This window comes from Carcharodon carcharias, chromosome 9, assembly GCF_017639515.1.
Source record: "Carcharodon carcharias isolate sCarCar2 chromosome 9, sCarCar2.pri, whole genome shotgun sequence".
Classification (NCBI taxonomy): Eukaryota; Metazoa; Chordata; class Chondrichthyes; order Lamniformes; family Lamnidae; genus Carcharodon; species Carcharodon carcharias.
In genome coordinates, this window is record NC_054475.1 from 99,283,847 (window position 1) to 99,305,551 (window position 21,705).

Consider the following 21,705-nt stretch of genomic DNA (forward strand, 5'->3'; position numbering starts at 1 on the left):
TTATCCAGAACAATGTCAAAGCAGCAGAAAATTCCAGATGCTTAGTGAACATTTTTTTTCCTATTGTGTCATAGCACTGGTATCAGAGTCACTGACACTCATTCATCATTTAGAGAGGCACATATATTCATGTACCAATAGAAGCCTAGAAATTTCCATGTAAAAAACACTCTGTGTTTGTCAATGACACAGCTGCATTACAAGAACAAGACCTTGAGCAGAAGTGGGCTGTACTGCCCCTCCATCATTAAAGAAGACTATGGTTGAACTTCTTTATCAACTCCACTTTCCCACCCTATCCCCATAGTCCTTGAAACATTTAGTGCCCAAGAATTTATCAGTCTCAGTCATGAATGTGCTCAACAATTGAGCTTCAAAAGCCCTCGGGTGTGGGTGGTTAGAGAATTGCCAAGATTTGCAACCTTCTGAATGAAGAAATTTCTTCTCATCTCAGTGCTAAATGGCTAGCCCCATATCCTAAGTCCGTGACTCCCTAGTTCTAGACTCTACAATCAGAAGAAACAACCTCCAAGCATCAAACCCTCTCAGAATTTTATACATTTCAATAAAATTACTCTCATTCTTCTAAATTCCAGAGAATATAATCCCATTCTTTCAATCTCTCTTCAGAGGTTAGCTCACTCATCCGATCAATCTAACGACCCTTTGCTGCACACTATGGTAAGTATACCCTTCATAGGTAAGAAGACGAAAATTGTTTACAGTTATAAATATTGCATCTTGATCACAAGATAATGAATTAATATTCTTAGGCTGTCTGTCATTCAAATATTCCTAGTCTTTCACATGTTTCAGCAGTTGGATGCAGATCATTGATGAAGAGGTGATCTACTGGCTTAATACCTTAATACTACTTTCACTTCAATCTGCAACTCCTGAAAATTAATTACAAAACCATCCAAACTATCAAGTGCAAGAGAAGCTGTGTGCTAGCAAAAAGCCTGCTAGAGAGAAAGTTGGGCAACTATATATGTAATTAAAGTTGCAGTCTCTCCTTTTCTGTTAGGTTGCATATGATCTCAGTAAAATACTGTGTTACAACAGTTTCCTCAGCCATTTCAAATAAGGCTTTTCACCAGAATGGGCAACAATCCAGATCCTTTGCAGTATCATTAGCATACAGTACATTCCCTGCTGAAGCTGAAGCTTCTATGTACCATCACGTAAAGCAGGGCTGTTATTGGACAAATCCTACCAATGTGGCTTTTACTTGTAAGCATGTACCTCAATCCCAGAAACAAACTTGATTAAATTTTCCTTTCAAATGGGCAGCTAGAGATGACAGATACATTGATATATTTTTCTTCTCTTCCAGATCTAAATTTTTTATGGTTATCTCCTCTCCTCCTCACTCTTTCTTCTCCTACATTTCTCTTTCCATCTTCACAGGTTATCACTTGTTAGATTCCTTTTACATTTTTTTCTTTCTCTTGTTGAACAGGGGTAAAAAGGCACCTGAGGTCCTCCGGCAGGAGATTAACAGAACACCTGGAAAAATTAGCATGCATTTTCACAAGAGTGAAAGCAAAGGTTGATTACCCTCTTCCTGCAGAGCTTCTGCCGTAATTTCACTACAGCAGCAAAAGAGCCCCGCAGAATGTTAATGCCAATCTCTCCCTGTTAAATAGAGAACAGACAACCTCTTCCTTAGTGGCACTTCACCACCAGCTTTCCTTCCCTACCTTCCAAAAGCACCATGCCATCCCATGGGTTTGTGTTCCATTTAACTTAAATAAATGTCTTTCTTTGTAAGACAATGCTTTATGCATAGACCATATCTTGACTAATCCTGTTAAACAGTTTAATCCTGGTTTAACATGGTCTCATATCTGGACAAATGTTTTTTTTTTGTTTGTGTTATTGCATTGCAAAATTAGACAAATATTTCACAACTTAGGAAATTCAGACGACAGACTGTTTACCTGAGAGATAAACAGTCCAGCTGGGTGTTCATGTAAATGGAGCCAATGCCATTTTTACAACAGAGTACTTAAATATTACAGAGGCAACACTTTACACATCAGAACATTTTATTGCTATAATATTTTGTGGCAGATAACATTTTATAAGCTTAGGCAACTATAGCAAACAAACATGTGTACTTTCTCAGATTCAGCTCAGCTCTTGCCTTACATCTGGAAAGGGCTGATCTAAACCATTTCAAACTGTTGTGTTGGAAAATGCTTTTAAAGTGCAGCCTGCAGCAGTATATTTTGCATAAGAATGGAATCAATAGCTATTTGATAAAGGTTTGGTTTGAGAGATTACAGTTACTAGATGGATCTAATTTTCACCATAATACTTAAATAAAAATATCAATTGAAACCCAATATCCTGCTTCAGGATTGCAATAGCATTTTACCAAATTAAAACAGTTACATTACAGTTTTTTAAAGCTACAGATTACCCTTGACTATATTAGTGGAGAGGCTCCAGGCAAAGGATATTTCTCCATTGTGTTGCAATGGTGAATTAATCTGTCATGGTTCAAATGGTAAGACAGAGTATGAAAAAGGTTTTTATCAATTTCAAACTGTTTCTGATACAGGGATGCTTTAGTTGGGAAAGGATTTACATGATCATATTATTGAATAATTTGATAGCCACAATCTGTGGAGTTTTAAGACCAATGAGCCTGTGGGATGATAGGTGAATGAAAGTGTGAATCTTCCACCAGTTGTCTGAAACAGGTTTATGCCTCCCTTAAAATAGCAGAAGGTTCTGTTCACTCCTTACTATCTTCAACATACATTTCTAGTCTTTAGTTTATTTAAAGAATCCAGCAAAATAAAAAATGCTCAATAGTACGTTAAGAACATAATCTGTGGGATGAGGAAGGTTATTCATACTCCAAAACTTGCTCCTTCTAGCATCCCTGGATTGTGGGGCCTCATGGTGATAGTCAGGGACTGTGTTCAGAGAAGCCCATGGCTTCAAAATATCCTGTTCTATCAGCTCTGGAGGCTCCATGATTTCCAATGCTTGCTGTTCCAGTTCTGAGAATTCATAATATTGACTTGTCCTCCCAGTCTTACGCCTCTTTCTTGTGTTATGAAATGTCTTGTTCTGCAAAGAGACAGAGGGCGAGAGTTAGTGGCTCCTGAAAAGCAGACTGCAGGTGTTGCAGGGATTCTTCTACTGTGAAGGTGTCGAGAGTGAGAGAAGGCGATTGGAGTCAGGATGTGGAGGTGTTGAATGGAAGGTAGTTGTATGGAAGATGAATTGTGGAAGGAGCCAGGAGAGAAATTGACCATGGAGGCAGAGTCACATCTGACTAGCCCACACTTCTTCAACACAGATACTAGCACATTGGAGGGATGTAGCAGGTGTGTAGAGTCAGGGGCATGTGGTGAATGGCACTGCACCAGAGTGCAGGAAGAGGTGTCAGAGTCAGAGACATCATAGGAATATAGGTGCACAGGACTGAGGAGCAAGTGAAGGCCATTCGGCCCTTCCAACCTGCTCCAGCATTCAATAAAATCATGGCTGATCTGGTTGTGGTCTCAGCTCCATTTTCCTGTCTGCCCCCTATAACTCTCGACTCTCTTGTCTATCAAAAATCTGTCTAACTCAACTTTGAATAAATTACAGACTCAGCCTCCACTACCTTCTGGGGAAGAGAATTCAACACCCTAATGACCCTCTGAGGGAAAAATCCCTCCTCATTTCTGTCTTAAACTATGTCCCCAAGTTCTGGTCTCCCCACCAATTGGAAACATCTTCCCAGTATCCACCCCAAACTTTCAAGATCTTACACATGCCAATAAGATCACCTCTCGTTCTTCCAAACTCCAATGGGTGTGGGCCCAACCTGTTCAACCTTACTTCATAAGATAAGCCCCTTAACCCAGGAATGAGTCGAGTGAACCTTCTCTGAATTGCTTCTAATGTAATTATATCTTTTGTCAAATAAGGAGACGAAAACTGTACACTGTACTCCAGATGTGGTATCATCAATGCCCTGTACAGCTGCAGTAAAACCTCTCCACTTTTCTTTTCCATTTCTCTTGCAATAAATGCCAACATTCCATTTGTCTTCCTAATCACTTGCTATACCTGCAAATTAACTTTATGTGATTCATCTACCAGGACACCCAGATCCCTCTTTACCACAGAGTTCTGCTATCTCTCTCCATTTAAATAGTATTCTGCTTTTCTATCTCCCTGCCAAAAATTAACAAGTTTACATTTATCCACATCCATGCACAGTTCCCCTCAGAGGAGAGAGGTTAATGAGGAAGGTGAAAGCACTGAGAGCATCTCAGCATCCTTATCTTATGTTAACTCTCCAGCCCCTCCAAAGGGGCTCTCGGCTGCTCTGCTTGTGTCAGTGACAACGGCTGCCCCTGCAGAAATGTAAAGGCCGCAGTCTGAAGTAATTCCCCAACCGGTCCGTACATGGCAAGGTCAGCCACCATGCTCCTCAATGCCATATAACCTCCACTTCCACCACTTTGTCGGCCTGTTTGAGAGACCAGACACAGTATCATCTTGATCACTAACGGGTTCACCATGGCAAGGTTTAATACCCCTTTGTCCATATCACAATTAAACACTTTGTAAAATATAGTCTAAAATGTCTTGGTCTGCTTTTGTACACTAATATTCTCAATGAGAATGTTAACAGAATGAAGTCCTTACCACTGTCACTGAAGACTACATGCTGAAGTCTATCTCTCAATTGACACCATCAGGAGCATAGTGGGCAGTGGAAGACTGTTTCCTTCTCCAGACTTTCAGATAAGGTCAGTAATACACCAAGATTTGTGGATTGAGATGCTCCTTGCAGCATTTCTTGTCCATCAATGATTGACCTTAAGGGAGGATCAATGATCAGAGTCAAAGATCAGATCCAGTTTATCAAGTGCAGCTCAAGCATGAGTGCCTGTTGAAGGCAGTTATCCGCATGTGAGTGTTACACAGTCACTTAAATGGATTTTCCACATATCAAGATGCCATGTATGCTCCGGGGAAGCAGGCTTGTGTGGTCCCCTCACTACATTGGAAACCTTTGTCTTCTAGGCAGTAGAGGCTATGGTTTCAAAGGGATTCGAGGTTTCAAGAAGAATTGCATGTTGCACACACCTGAAACTTGATGCTGGTGTTGGATGGGTAATGTAGAAGAGTAGAAGGAGTCGTTCTAATAGAGTTGAGGCCTCACCCTGCACAACATGCATTTGCTCCAGTACTGTTAGCATAAACAATCATACCTGTAAATCATGGGCATAAAGTCCTGCTTCCTACTGGCATTCTGAACATAGTAGGCTTGGCTCGAGTAGGTATATGATGGCATTTTTGACCAGCTCATTGACAGCCACTAACATATATAGGGTCCAGGTTGTGAAAAACATCTCAAGGTGTATTTGTGCACTATTATGAGGCCAAGGGTTATAAGGGTCATGGTTTTATCCACGCGTATGGCACTGAGATTCGTATGTGCTGTTGGTTTTCTCTCTTGTTGGGGATGGGTGTTGCCATGGAGAAGTGTGGTTTCCATGGTAAAAGTTTATCATGTGGAAGCTGCTCACCAGGGACTGGCTGATGTAAATTGTGATCTTTGAAGAGCCTAGGTGTATCTACTCTGGATTAGCAGGCTTCTGATGATGACACCCCCGTGCAAAGAATCAGCCATGGCTACATGGCCCTCAGCTGGTCTGCCATTGCTGCCCTCTCCCTCCTCCCCTGTCTCAGATCCATTAGCCTGCAGAGGGATCTCCTCCTCCTGCTCCTTATCTTCCTCCTCCTCAGATGTTGTGGCTTTGGGCCTGGCTTACACTCCTTCTGGTTGTAGGCTGCTCCACTGCACCATACTGTGTATCATACAGCATGCCACTATTATTCGAGAGACCCTTGCAGGGGAATATTGTCAAGAATGGTCAAGGCACCTGAAGTCCATTTTGAGAATGCCAATAGCCGGCCCTATTGTACTACAGGTCACCATATGGCTGTTTGTTATAGTGCTGCACAGGCTCTGTTTGCAGCGACCAAAAGGAGTCATCAGCCACTTCCTTAAGGGGGTATCCCTTGTCCCCCAGAAGCCAACCACGGACCTGTTTCAGAGTTTGAAAAAGCTGAGGCAGTTGCGTATTCCTCAGGATGAATGTGCTGTGGCAGCTTTCAGAGTCCCGGGCACAGATGTGCAGGAAAGCCTTGGTCACAAACCACCTGCATATTCAGATAATGGAAGGAATTTCTGTTCACAAAGGTGTCAGGTTGATGATTCGGTGCCCTAATGGTGACATGGGTGCAGTTAATAACCCCCCTGCACCTGAGGGAAGCCTGTTAATCGTGCAAATCCCATGGGCTTCCACATCTGCGATGCCACATGCCTCTAACTCCTGGCCTGGTCCCCTCTCTCTGGCATCACAATGTTCACTTTCACATTCCTCTAACTCCCCATCCTCATCTTACAACTGCTTTGCCACGATACCCACTCTTCCCTGGCACATCCTCCTTCCTGCCACCTGGGTACCCAAGTCACGAGGGGTAAAAATATCTGCCCTTCCAAGGCTACAGTCCCTGCCTTCCAACTCTCCTGAGTGTCAGCCACACACCTGTGATTGAATTTGTTGAAGTTCTGTGACACTTGGTTAAAATTTTTAAAGTGATCCAAGAGAATACCTGAGCTCTCCAGAAAGGTGCCTGACCTTTCCAAAGAACTCCAGTAAGTTTAGGCCTTCTCCTTAAACGTGTAAAGCCCATGAGTCATATTTCAGAAACTTGGGTGACGAAAATCGCTTCTAAGTGAAGACAGCTGCGCTTTTAAATGTGCAGCTCCTTCAGTAAGCCATGGATGTGCAATGTATGGCCTGCCCCCATCCTCACCTCCCTCAGTCCCCAGAAAAATGGTGGGGCTGGGTTCGGGGTCGGGACTTCCAGATTCAGAGCTCTGGCGCCATTTTGGTTAAGGCCTGGATCCCTTCAGTCCCCACGAAATTCAAGCCTTGGTGTCACATTTGATCCTGAGATGATCTTTTGACATCATACTCGTGCCATTGTTAAGACTTTCTACTTGCACTTCCATAACATTGCCTGACTTCACCCCCGTATCAGCTCATCTGCTGCTGAAATCATCATTTCTGTTTTCTTTACCTCTAGGTTCACCTGGCTGATGTCCCACATTCTATTCTCTGTAAACATGAGGGCATCCAAAATGCTGTGCCAATGTCTTAACCCTCAGCAAGTCCCGTTCCCCTATCCCCCCTCACTAACCTACAGTAGCTCCCAGTCAAGAAATGTCTCAATTTTAAAATTCACATCCTTGATTTCAAATCCCTTCATGGCCTTGCTCCTCCCTCTCTCTGTAATCTCCTCCAGCCCCACAACCCTCTGAGATGTCTGCGCTTCTCTCTTTCTGGCCTCTTGTGCATCTCCAATTTTAATCGCTCTACTATTGATCATCGAGCCTTCATTTGCCTAGGCCTCAAACTCTGAAATACCCTTCCTACACCTCTGCACCCTCAAATGCTTGTCCAGCTTCCCCTTAAATGCATCTATTCACTTCAACCACTCACTGTAGTAGTGAGTTCCATATTTTTATTGCTCTTTGGATAAAGAAGTTTCTCCTGCATTCCCTGTTGGATTTCTTGGTGACTATGTTGTATTGATGGCCTCTAGTGATGCTCTTACAAGAAGGGATATTTTCCTTTTATTCTATCAACATTTTTCTTGTTTTTAAATATCTTTATCAGGCCACTCCTCAGCCTTCTTTTTTCAAGAGAAAAGACCAGCCTATGAATCCTTTCTTGATATGTATTTCTGCACATTTCCGGTATCATCCTTGTAAATCATCCGTGCACCCTCTCCGGCAATCAGGAGTGCACACAGAACTCTAAGTACTTGGTCTAACCAAGGTTCAATACAGGTTTAGCATAGCTTCCCGACTTCTCAATTCTATCCCTCTACAAATAAAGCCTAGCTCTTTGTTTTTTTATATATGACTTTGCTGACCTGTGGAGCAATTTTTACTGATTGGTGTATTTGTACTCTAAGATCCCTTTGTTCCTCTACCCCACCTAGGCTTGCACCTTACCAAGTAATAGGTGATTGCCTTGTTCTATTCTTCCTACCAAAATGTACTACCTCACATTTATCTGTGTTGAACTTCATTTACCAATTATTTTCCCTGTTGTTATTGTCGTAAAACTTTTGGCTAGTTTTTTCTTGTTTTTAGTTTGATGTGTACATAAAGAGAATGAAATGTAAGTAGGAGAGTGGAAATAGCCCGGTGGCTCATGTGGAGCAGACTGGTTAAGCCAAATAGCCTTCATCTGCCGTTTAACATTCCATTATTGTACTCTGGCCATGGCCCCCTGAACTTTGTTTTCTTTCTTCTGAGCTTTAAAATCATTGCACCATCTATTTTGTGTGTGTGCGTGCATGTGTGTACGTGTGCAAGTTTGGGATGGGGGGATGGTTTGGGCGATGGTGTTGATGGTGGTGTTGGATTAGAAGGATATAAAGGGGTCTAGACAAAAAGACTGGAAAGTATGAGTTATAAGAAAACCACAGCTAAAGTTGCAACACACTCGAAAAGCAAATGGGCTACCACTGCTTTTATGATTCTACTTTCATATCCTCTACTAGTGTTTCAAACCTATGGAACTCATTTCCTCCCAATCTTTCCTTCCTCCGACAACATACAGCCTCTTAAAACTTATACCCGGTGTCACTTACTCATTACTTCCTGACTTATCTGATCTTCCCTCCTATTTTTTTCAACACTGGTGTCAATAAATATGGACTTGATCTTTCACCCAGATTTCTCAATACATGAACATAGTCCTTCATTTCTGTTAGTGGCAATTATCTAAAACAATAAAGATAACTTTAAATAAACTCACTCATTACTAATAGCTGTACATGAGATTATTTTTACTGCCCTAGAAGGATAGAAGAATGCAAATGTTTGCAACAGTGCCCAGGGGGTGCCAGTTACAAGAAGCATTTGCTTTAAGTGGGCAATGAAAGAGTTATAACCAGAAATTCTTAATGTTCGCTATCTAGTAAGCTGAGCAATAAAATGGAAAAGATAAAATTGAAAATCCCTCAATATTATGTTACATTTGCAATAGTGAGCGTGGCACAATAAATGAAGGGGCTCTTCTTATCATAAACACTGCTTTGTTGGTTAGCAACCTATGGATACAGTCATGTTGTTGCATATCAACAAGACTTTGTTCTTCATTATGATACTAGCATTGCTATAAATGAATCAGGAAAAAAATGCTGATCAATTACTTTAAAAGTTACCTTTCAGTGCACCTCAGTTTGATTGCAATGTCATTCGTGCAATAGGCTTGTTCTCATAAATCCTGAATCATCAGGTGCTTCAGTTAGCTTCCTGGTTCTCTTTGCATTGACAGTGCCAGATGTGGTAGGCAGCACTCCAATTTATTTTCCAGATTCTGTTTCTGAGCTTTTGAACCATGGATGTTAATCAGTTTGGCAGCATTGTGACTGTGCTTTCAGTGCTAATAATCGCTTCCAATGCTGTAGTGATTGTGGCACTGGTCCTGATGATTCTGAAGAACAGATCTGCTAGCTTGTGTTTCATCTTGAACTTGGCAGTTGCAGACATGCTAGTGGGATTTACCTGCTTTGGAACAGCTGTAACATTGCTCACCAGACAGAGTTTCACTACGAGCAGGGAACTGTGCATGTTACGGATTTCACTTACAATCTCACCTTCTGCTGCTTCTATATTAACAATGGTCTCTGTTGCTTTCGATCGTTTTCTAGCCATAAAACTACCTTTACAGTACTGCCGACTGATGATAGATAAAATGGTGGCCTTGATCATGGCAGGTCTCTGGATTGTAGCACTTCTAATTGGGTTCCTTCCAGTGATCATTCAACAGCTACAGCCTGATGAATATAATGGTACCTGTACCTTGTTCTCGATCATCAATCCCAAGTATGTTATAATATTATTTTGTGCTTGTTTTTTTCCTGCCTCATTAATCTTCATCTACTTCTATAGCGTAATCCTGAAAATAGCGTATTCACACACGCGACAGATCCTTGAAAATGAGCGATTCGGCTCTTCTTCCAGGCCTGCTCCACCGCCACGCTGTCATATCCGGGATGTCAAAGCAGTGAAGGTTATTGGGATACTCGTTGGATGTTTTATGGTTGCATGGACCCCCTTCTTCATTGCAAGTACTGTGCAAGTATGTTGCGCCAAATGCCAATTATATAAAATCATTGAAGACTACCTCTGGCTTCTTGGTCTTTGCAACTCTTTGATGAATCCACTGAATTATTCTTATTGGCAAAAAGATGTGAGATTGCAGGTTTTTCAAATGTGCTGTTGTGCAAAAATCAGGATTTCCCCCATGCTCAGCTTTATCCGTTGTCAGAGGAAAGCAAGTGACATCCAGAATCCTGGTCCAGCACAATGGAATGAAGATGAAATATCCGGGTCCTGTCCAGCAACTGGTACTGTCAGTTATCATATGACAATGAATACACTGAAAGGTATGTGAGTGCACTCTTCACATTCAAAGGACAAGATATGGATTGCATTGTACTGTGAAAGTGGAGATCAAGCAAAGCGTTCACAGGGAGAAAACTAAATGGATTTCAAGGCAACAAGGTTAACAACTTGCAGTTATGTAACAACTTTAAATAAATGGACTCTTCAGCTAGACCTGAGGAAAATGGATTCTGATAGGGATTAGGAAGGGTGATCAAAAGCTTGGTCAAAGAGATGGGTTTTGAAGAGATTTCTAAACGAAAGGAGAAAGGTGCATGGAAAGATGGAGAGCTTTCAAGGGGACATAGCCTCAGCCACCAAGGGTGGGGCAAATAAGTGGGGACATGCAAAAGACCAGAGTCAAAGCAGTGGAATATTTGTGGAGTATATATGCAGGAGATTTCAAAAATAGGATGGGGTGAGGCCATAGAGGGATTTAAAAATGAAGATGATGATTCTTAATGTCATCTAATGGAACAGGTTGACCAATTCAGTGAGGAATAAGTTGATGGACAAGAGGGACTTAAAGTTTAACTACTGTACACTATCCTAGCTACCTTATTTTTGCTCAATATTTTTATACGCACCCAGAAGAGGCACTAAATTCCAGTACAAAGAGCATTTTATCATTAGAGGGCATAAGAGACAACTACAATTCTGAAGGGGCCCAAAAGACAACCTAGGTCCTGAGAGGATCCAAGGGTCAGCCTAATCCTCAGCCAACACTGATATTTCCAGCACCAGTTGCTGAATTAGTGATCAGGAACCCTTACTAATTTGTTCCCTCTTCTAAGGACACTGAAGGTAATAGTATGGCTCCAACTATGGACACGGTTGAGGTCAGTTCATTAGAGCTGGGGGTTAAATCTTGCACTTTCTTTGCCAATATGGATCAGTGTCAATTTCATAATGCACTTTCCCACTAGCACAGATCATTGGGGAGCTGTTTCCTTTATATTCCAATTTAGTCATATTTACACCAATGGCAACAAGGACCCTATGGCTCTGAAACAGTGTAAACTGTGACTTTGAAAAATACAATCCCAATCACTTAAACCACACAACTTCACACCAAGCAATCACCTAAATAGAACAAATAGCGCAAGCAATTTTCCATTACCATTATAGTCAATTACAAAGTTGTCGCTTAAAGGCATGTTAAACATGCAGGCTATTTTGGGCATACACAGTGCATAGTTTGCATCTTGTTAAGGTGCTATTCCCTATTACACCTCTCGGCTATGAAGACACACAGCAAATTCATCTGAAAATAAACTGGGCCAGGTTGATTGATCTCTGCGGTCAGCATCGGTAAAGATGTACAAGTGAGCAGCTCATGGTTTTTTGCCATATCCGTTAGCGGAATCGTGTAGACAATAACTATCAGGTACATTAAACCTGAGAAAAGTATGAGTAGATCAGAATCACAGGGCATTGATTTCCAGCAGCAACTCACATGTGCCTGAATAGTGCAGGATACTTGAGGTGTAGTCAGTGATGGGGGAGAATTGGGGTTTTAAATGGTGAACTTTGAATTATAGACCAGCCAATGCATATAGCAAGCATATTATTTTAGCACCAGCCTGTCTAATATAGACAGTGTGGACTGAAACAAAATAAGGAAATAATGGGAAGTGAAAGAAAGGAAAATTTAATATATCGGCACGAGTAGAAGCTCTGTAGCAGCCTTCAGTCTTGTAAGACAATGATTTGCTCCCTGGTGGTCAACTTTGTGTTAAACATCACATGGTGTGACTCAGAAGCCCCACTCTGGCATGGCAATCCCTGCAATATTTGCTGCAGAGGAAGAGTGAGCTGAGAAGGTACACTATTCATTGGCCTCTATTTTCTCTGGGCTTTCTTCTAGGCCAGCTGAACTTTTCATTTCTGCTTGCCCCTTCCAATGTAGCCAGAGCTCACAGGTGTCAGAGACTGTCTCTTAGTTTTCAGTATCAATACCCACCATCTTTATATCTCGTTTGCAGCTGTCTTTGTAGCAGAAGTATGGTCTCCCAGGAGGTTGTGCCTAGTGGCCAATTCACTGTACAGAAGGTCTTTGGGTATACGGCCATCATCCATCCACTGAATGTGGCCAAGCCAGTGAAGATGTCTTTGGTTTAGCAATGAGCATATGCTGGTGGAATTAGCATGCTCCAGGGCCTCCAAGTTGGTCATCTAGCTGCCAAGCGATGCTGAGAATACACCTGAGGCAGCAAAGATGGAAACTTTTCAGCCTTATCTCCTGCTTATGCTGTCCACATCATACCACTCTAGACGAGTGTGCTGAGGACACAGGCTTGGCAGACTCACAGTTTGGTGTTCTCAGTCAGAATGCTGTTATTCCACACTCTCTTCCTCAGAGAACATAACACCTGCAGCTTTTTGAGACGCATGTGTTGATTTCAGCATCAAGAAACAGATTGCTGCTGATTGTGGAGCCTAGATATTAAGCCAAAAACCTCCAGCGTCATATTGTCAACGCTGTCAGGTCAGCACCTTAGGTATAGGTATTAAATGCTGGCCTAGCCAGCAATGCCCACATGCCATGAATGAATAAGGAAAAACTTGAAGTGGGCAATGGCTGACCAGTGGGACATGGTGGCCCCACCCACCATTGGCACCTGTTCTCTAAGGCATTGGCTTTGGGCTTATTGCTTGTAAGTGCTGTCACCTATGCTGTCTCTGAGTCCAAAGGAATGCAAAGCACCACGTTTGGCCCTGGCCTGGTTGCAGGAGTTGCTGGAGAGGTGATATATTTGGACATCAGTCCGCCTTTGGGCTCCACTCCAGGTTTTTTGCTGGGGTTTACTCCCTTAGCCTTTAACTCTCCCAAGCTATCCACAAGGCAGTGGAGCTATTCGCCCATAACTGGAAGTTTGGTTCATGAGTGCCAAGTTGTAGCCACATGCTATTGGGCCTGGACACTGCATGTCTAGGGCCCAAACCCCCTCCAAGTTTCTCTGAAGCTTTAGCCTGAGGCCACAAGGGACCCAGTTTCATGTGGTCACCACAAGGAGGCACAGCTGATTTGGAGGCTGTGTACCAACAGGGAAAGACTTACACATTTGGCTCTGTTTTTCACATTGCTGCTTGCTAATGAAAATGAGAAGCAAACTAGCATACAAAAGTGGAATGCATGCTAACTCTCTTCATCCACACATTAGATGCATCAATCACTTCGACACACACAAGTAGAAGCTAATAATATCAAAATAAATATAACAGCGTTCAAGAAAGCTGTTTTTGAAGGGTCAAGCCAGGGATAATAAATTGGAAAAATATACTAGAATGAAAAAACAGTTAAGAAAATGGAAAGCTCTTAATGAAATATGGAGCAATTTCAATAACACACACCATAAATTGTGTTTAAAAAGAAACAGATTTTTACAATGAAAACCACTTAAGATTTTGTTAATTCAAATGTCTGGATGATGCTGCAGGACAAAACACAGTCCAAGAATGGTGCCCATTGCAGAATGTAGTAAGTAAAATGTAGAGAGAACAGTGCTACTCAATCAGATTCTGTGGTGTGATCATGTTTCTATGAAGTGCCTTGGGAATTTTTTCTACATTAAAGGCATTACATAAATGCTAGCGGTTACTATTGTTGCTGTTGGATTCATGAGCTGTCAGACAACAGAAAGGGCTGAGCTATTAGATTATGATTAGTACCACAGCTGAGAATGGTCCTGTTCTCACTGTGCCCTCTTTCCAGACTGAGTTTTCACCTCCTGAGCCCTGGGGCACAGAGGTAAATTGAAATTGGTCTAATGCCACCCTTTCTTGTCTGACTGTGAAATTTAATCTGTTTGAAAAGCTGCAAGTATGGACACTATGATCAAATCAATTAAATTTCTATATTTAATCTTAGCATGATCATACCCAGGATTTTAATTAAGTTATTTAGTGGAGCAAAGTAGCTAGGACACTTTTTTTAAGCTGGCTGAGTTACTCAGTGGGGATTTAATTGTAAGAGGAAGTCCATCAAAGTCTTGTAATGCAGTTTGTTTTGTAATAACAAAGCAAACAAATTTGACATTTGTCTTGCAGTTTGTTTTAAAATTAACTGCAAAGGGGATGAACGTTAATTTTGATCTATCTTTAACAATGATCTTCACAAAAATGAATTGGTTTGTCATTAACTGTCTTGTGTTTAATCTTCCACCGCTGTAAATATTAATCATATTGCCTCCAAATTTATTGATAACTCAATGTCAACAGTACCGGACTGTTAAATTCAGAACTGATATTTTGTGTGTACTAAAATGCAGTGTTGTAGCCTAACTTTCGTTGCTATAGTCAGTACTGCAGTTTGGGGTATACAGCTTTATTTATACGAATCTAAATTACACATTTTTATCTATGAGTAGCCAAGTCACCTGGCTGAGCTCACTTTGTAGAAATTGCAATTAAAAATCTGTACGCTACTCAAATATCTTAAAGAAAAAGCTACATATTTTCTGCATGACACCTGAAATTATTATCCTTTAACTTTAGGTACATGAAAAGGGATTGATTTGGTTCAGCAGCCTTGAGAAGGTCCATCATGCATTCAGCAGCAGACATCTGGGAAGTAAGGAGAGTAATGTATCATATGGATTCTGCATCTCCTTTAGAATAACATTGGAAAGTATGTAGTGGATCATAAGGATTCATCTCTAACTCTAAGTCTCCATACCAAAAACTCTCACACGGCAGCATATATTCACAAGATTCTACAGCGGAATGATCTTTTCATTACATAAGTCAACCCAAAGAATACAGAAATAAAGATACTGGGCATGTATTTTAAAACGATCATGCAGCTGCTGATCCATGAATTTTTTTATTCTCAGTATCTTTGGAAGTATTTGTGTAGGTCAAAGGTTAACATCCTAGAGTTCAGACTGTCATTTTAAATTATTACTTGTCAATTTCAATCGGATGCCTTGTTTTTCTGTTAGTAACGTTATTATTGTCATTTTGATGGATGGCACATTGGAGAAAAATGCATGGTTTTTTTTAAATTGGCGAAAGATCTCTTCACATCACTTTTCCCTTCACGTATGAATGAACTCATTCCTATTGTTTTGTGCACTGTTTTGGGTCTCAGACAAATGTATAAGATGTCCTGTTCCTAACATGTCACCAGTGTTGTCTTCTTTTCAGTTTGTATAGGGAATAATCTGCCAATGTAGGCCTGATTACATGTATTGCTGAGATTGTCATCTGCACCATGGTATGTGGTCTGGCGTGTATTGAATGATAGTCTGTTTATATACCCCAATAATTTGCTTCTATTTTTATTCATTTTGTGTCCAATGCAACTTAAACTGAACAAAAAGAGGTGACCAGCCCTGGTTCAAAGCCACCTTGAGGCTGTAAACATCCCTTACCCATGTTTAACTCAATTCACCAACTGAAGGAGTTTTTTTTAGTTGCATGACAACAGGGTGCAAGATTTCCCAAGTTCTTAAACTTGCAATTCTTTTTCTCAGTAAATACAACTTCTAATATGATTTAAACTGACATTGACATGAATTTCAATTAACAAGATGCATTTAAATTGTTTTGTGTACTTTGAGTTTCATTAATATTTTTGCTGCAAGGCCTCAGCCTGTCACTAAAGTTCTTGCTTCAACTTATAAATTTTCCCCAGAACAGTTGAAAGGAATTACCAACTACACCTGTGCAGTCTGGGTACATGGGAACAAAATCCATTTGCCCTAATTTTTGGGCTCAGGGGCCACAATTCATGGCATGCCCCCACCCGTTCAGATTGAGGTGTGTGAAACACAAATACCCTCCTCACCTGAATGATTTTGGCATTATTTCCTACACCTCCAGTGCTACTCTCTTCTTCTTAGTGATGGTAAATTCTGCACATAACAGGAAGCCCAGGTAGAGTTGTTGCAGATTCATGGTACAGACCATCTAGGTAAGCTAGCCTTGAAAGCAGGTTTCCTTGTAAAGGAAGGCTGAACAAAATGATTGCTACAATTGAAACTATTGAAAACTGAACACCAGATCAGCCAAAGGGATCCAGACTGTTAGATACAGTGCTGCAGCCTTAATGGTGCAAGTGGGCAGGAGGAGAGACAAAGTGGTCCCACAGGGGGCCGGGAGACCCTCAAGGGCCACCCTCAGAAGGGAGTCAGAGGATGTGTCCAGGAAGGCCAACTCCTAGAGATCAGACTTGAGAACCTGGCAGCATTGCCACATTTTTTGCTCGACATGCTGACGTGTGCCCAATCCACTCAAGCATGACATAGCGTGTGATGCCATCGGGCGAGCGACCCAATGTCATTGCGCACTCGCGCAATATTTTGGTTGGTGGGCGCGCGCAAGAGTCGGAAACACACCCGCCAACAAATAAAAAGCTTATTAAGGCTATTAAAGTTGTAATTAACAGGGACTTTTTGTTGCCCATCCTGATCAGAGGTTGGAGAGCGGGAAAAGAGGCCAGGCAGCCCTTGCAATTTTCAGGAAACCTCATCCATGGGTGGGATGAGGTTTTCGCTTTCAAATATATTTTTAAAAATGTATGGACAGAATTTTCATCTAGTATATGTTCAGGTGACTGATTCTGATGCATGGGCACTTTTTCCCGGATTTTAAAATCTGTTTTTATTGCAGTTAAATTCTTCAGCTCCCTGAGGCAGCTCTCTGCTTTCAGGGAGCTTTCATTTCACACTCCCCCGTGCCCGTGCTGACTTCAGCACTTGCCCTCCTCCCACCCCCACCCAGGCAGTGCTGAGCCTTTCAGCGTGCGTTTCACGTTGGCTGTCTGTTAATTGGCCCTCCAGAGTGAAAATAGAAGCAGGAGTAGACCATTCAGTCCTTCGAGCCTGCTCCGCCATTCATTGTGATCATGGCTGATCATCCAACTCAATAGCCTGCTCCCACTTTCTCCCCATATCCTTTGATCCCTTTCGCCCCAAGAGCTATATCTAACTTCTTCTTGAAAACATACAATGTTTTGGCCTCAACTACTTTCTGTGGTAGCAAATTCCACAGGCTCACCACTCTCTTGAAGAAATTTCTCATCTCAGTCCTAAATGGTCAACCCCGTATCCTCAGACTAAGCAGATAATGCAGAAGTCCCCTGAGTACATCTTGCTATGCAACCAGGATTCCATTCTGACTACTGGTGAGAATGATGGTTCATCTGGGGTGTCCATCCCAGTCCATGGCACCAGTGCTGGTTCAGCTTTACAGGGGGCGGGAGAGATATTGGAAAAGTAATAGTGATAGGGATTTGATAGTTAGGGGACAGGCATTTTTCTGGCTGCTGGCGTAAAACCAGGATGGTATGTTGCCTTTCTTGTGCTAGGGTCAAGGGTGTCACTGAGTGGCTGCAAAGCACTCCGGGAAGAGGATGAATAACCAGAGATTATGGTTCATTTTAGTACCAAAGACACAGGTAGAAAGAGGAATGAGGTCCTGCAGGGAGGATTAGGGAGCTAGGAGAGAAATCAGCAAGGACCTCAAAGGTAGTGATCTCCAGATTACTCCTGGTACCACTCATAAGTGAGTTTAGAAATTGAAAGATACAGCAGACGAGTGCATTGCTTGAAAGATGGCGCAGGAAGAAGGGCTTTAGATTCCTGGGACACTGGGACCAGTTTATGGGAGATAGAATCTGTACAGGCCTGAGGGGTTGCACCTCAATAGAGCTGGGACCAATATCCTTGCAGTGCAATTTTCTAGTACAACAGGGGAACGTTTAAACTAACTGGGCAGGGGCATGAGAACCAGGAGGTAATATTAGAGAGGAAAACCAAGGTACACAGAGAACTAGGAGAGACAGACAGCAGAAAACAGTAAACTATTAGGTGGGGTCAGAATGAGAGGAAATGTAATAAGGTCTAAATTACGTTTATGTGTGTGTATGTGAATGCTCAGGGGGTGGAAATAAGATTGGTGAGTTGCAGGTGCAGATAGTGTAGGCCTGAGGCCAGCAGACACTAATTTTTGCAATTTTGTATTTTTGAATTTTATTTTTGCTTTGCTCTTGATTTGATATCTGTATTGAATATTTGTAAAGTTACTTTGTAGACATTGATTTAAAACTAAGTGTTATTATGCTTTGATTAAGTCAAATAATTAATCTATAGTAATCAGTTGTAATATTAATATCTGTAGACGTGTATTCCCAAGACCTTGGCTGGGATTTTTTTGTACTGCCCACTGCAAAGTCTGAGTAAAGTCTCAAAAGGCTGGAATGGACCCAAAACTTGGACTTGCACAGCATCCAACATTAAAGGCTACAGCCAAAGTGGATTAGTCAACCACTCAAGACTACGGGAGGACGAGAACCATCGACAGAGTGACTGACTAGAGTATCCACCCCCGTGTAAGGTTATTTGGAGACTTGCTGATGTATGAAGCAAAGGGAATTTCACCATTATGGGGAGCTGTCATGAACAGACCAATTTAAGGTTAATATTTGTAATATAGTATGTATAATATTTATGTAAAGTTGTCTTTCTTCCTTTCTTTTTATGTATATGCATGTTTTTTTCCTTTTTTAATAAAATTATCCTGCTTTCATTTTCTTTTAATCATTAATAAAAGTTTAATAGTTGTCTAATAAAGATTGTTGCATTCATACATTATTTGGTATTCAGTTATTCATTCCTATTCATCCAGAGCACGGCTCCAAACCTAAGCGAGACTCTGCAAGGGAATCTCACTTCATTACAATAGCCATGTGGAAATATGGGCAAGGATCTTCTGGTCAGCGAGCGGGGGCGGGGCCCACTCGCCAACACGTAAAATGACACGGGATGATGTCGGGCGGAACTCCCGACTTCGCCCCGAGTCATTTCCATTTTCAGGTGGCAGGGGCGCAGCCGAGTCAGCTGTGCTCTTGCCGACCTGTCAACAGCCTATTGAGACCATTAATAAACCAATTTAGGTAATTGACAGGGCGGCCGGTCCAACTTTAGGGTTGGCAGGCAGGCTGGGAGCCCTGGTGGGCTTCAGAAAAAGCATGAAACCTCATCCATGGGCAGGATGAGGTTTCATGAGAGTTTTTAAATATTTTATAAAGGTTTCAGTAAAAGTGATGGACATGTCCCAACTCATTGAGGGGACACGTCAGGGAAATTTTTAAAACATTTGTCTTAAAAGTTTTAATTCCGAAGCGATCTCTCTGAGGCAGCGCTTAGCCTCAGGGAGATCACTGCGCTCTCTCGCATGCATGCGCGGAAGAGCATACTCTCGGCTGAGAGAATCCTCCCCCTGCCCGCATAGGGAACGTAAAATGGCGGCATGCCCTCGATCAGAGGTGCACCTGCCAGCACCCGCTTCTGCACTTCCCCCCCACCAACGGTGGGAAAATTTTTCCCATGATGTTGTGTTGGTAACAGAGACCTGGCTCAATAAAGGGCAAGATTCAGTCCTAAATATTCCTGGATACAAAGCGTTCAAGAAAGAGGCAGAAGGAAAGAAAGGAGGTGGGGTAGCAGTACTGGTTAAGGAGAACGTTATGGTTTTGTAGAGAGAGGATGTCCTAGAGGGCCAAGGACAGAATCTATTTGGTTAGATCTAAGAAACAATTATGATACCATTAAATTGCTGGGTGAATTCTATAGGACACCAACTAGTGACAAAGGTATACAGGAACAAATTTGCAAGGAAATGACAGAGAGAACAAGCATTAAAGATAGTATAGTGAGGGATTCAATTATCCTAACATAGATTGGGATAGCAATACTATAAAAGTAAGGGGGGGCGGGGGGGCAAGAGCTCCTGAACTGTGTTCAGGAGAATTTTCTACATAAGTATGTTTCAAGTCCAATGATGGAGGAGGCATTTCTGGACCTGGTTCGGGGAATGAGATTGGTCAAATGAATCAAGTGTCAATAGGGTAACAAGACCCCCCACCCCCCTTGCATACAAGTCAAAATTGCCCTCCAACATTTCAGGTTGGTGGCCTTTTGTCAGTGATCATAGCATTCTAAGGTTTAGGTTAGATATGAGAAAGGATAGAGAATGATCCAATAATCAACTGGGGGAGGGCTAATTTCTATGGGGTGAGAACGGATCTGGCTCAGGTAAACTGGAGTGAAAGATTGACAGGCTAAACTGCAACTGAATGATGGGGTACCTTTTAAAGGAGGCAATTCAGGTACAGTCAAGGACCATTTCCAAGGGAAATGGGTAGGGCAAACAAACCCAGAGCTCCCTGTATGATGAAAAGGATAGAGTAAGATAAAGCAGAAAAAGTGCACATATGATGGATGCCAGGTTGATAATACAAGTGAGAACAATGCTGGATATAAAGGATTCAGAGAAGTGAAAAAGCAAATAAAAGAACCAAAGAGGGAGTATGAGAAGTGATTGGCAACTAACATAAATGGAAATCTAAAACTCTTCTATTGACATATTAATGGTAAAAGGGTGGCAAACGGTTGGAGTGGGACAATTAGGGACTTAAAAGGGGATTAAGGCATAGAGGCAGGAGGTATTGCTGAGACACTAAATGAGTATCCGTCTATACCAAGGAAGAAGATGCTGCTCAAATCATAGTGAAAAAAGAGGTAGTTGAGACATTGGATGGGTTCAAAATTGATAAACAGGGGGCATTAGATAGGCTGTCTGTACTTTAAGTAGATAAGTCACCATACCGGATCAGATGCTTACAAAGATACTCAAGGAGGTACGGGTGGAAATTGTGGAGGCACTGGCCATAATCTTCCAATCCTCCTTGGGTACAGGGATGCTGCCAGAGGACTGGAGAATTGCAGATGTTGCACCATTGTTCAAAAAAGGGTGTAAGGATAAACCCAGCATCGACAGGCCAGTCAGTTTAACCTTGGCGGTTTTAGAGACGATAATTCGGATAAAATTAACACTCAGGCAAATATTGATTAATTAAGGAAAGCCAGCATGGATTTGTTAAAGGCACGATTTGCTTCTTTAACACACCTCCGCTCACAAACATGCAATAGAGACCCCCCACCCCCCTCGCATGCAAGTCAAAATTGCCCTCCAACATTTCAGGTTGGTGGCCTTTTGTCAGAATTGATAATTATTAATAATACTCTTATCCACTCCTACCTCTACATTGCATTAATCCGCATTCAGATAAATTGCAATCTAGCTGCATTTGTTTAAAGGCCCATGTTGCGTATTGTTTTAAAAAATTCTAAATCAGAAATGGAAGTGAGGATTTGCTGAGCAGTTTGTGATTGCCGCGAGGCGCCGGTAGGTGGTAGTGT

The 21,705-nt window shown here is 41.9% G+C and overlaps 1 protein-coding gene and 1 long non-coding RNA gene across 2 annotated transcripts; one reads left to right on the forward strand and one right to left on the reverse strand.

Annotated features, from left to right (window-relative positions):
* Positions 1-2,033: 2,033 nt before the first annotated feature.
* Positions 2,034-21,668, reverse strand: LOC121281835. Its single transcript, XR_005943957.1, has 2 exons — positions 21,545-21,668; positions 2,034-3,087 (listed from the first exon to the last, which is right to left on the reverse strand). It is a non-coding gene; the product is annotated as an uncharacterized LOC121281835 (long non-coding RNA).
* LOC121281834 (glucose-dependent insulinotropic receptor) lies at positions 9,636-10,519 on the forward strand. The gene has a single exon (XM_041194875.1). The coding sequence runs from the start codon at positions 9,681-9,683 to the stop codon at positions 10,506-10,508; it is 828 nt and encodes a 275-aa protein (XP_041050809.1). The 5' UTR covers positions 9,636-9,680; the 3' UTR covers positions 10,509-10,519.
* Positions 21,669-21,705: the final 37 nt, after the last annotated feature.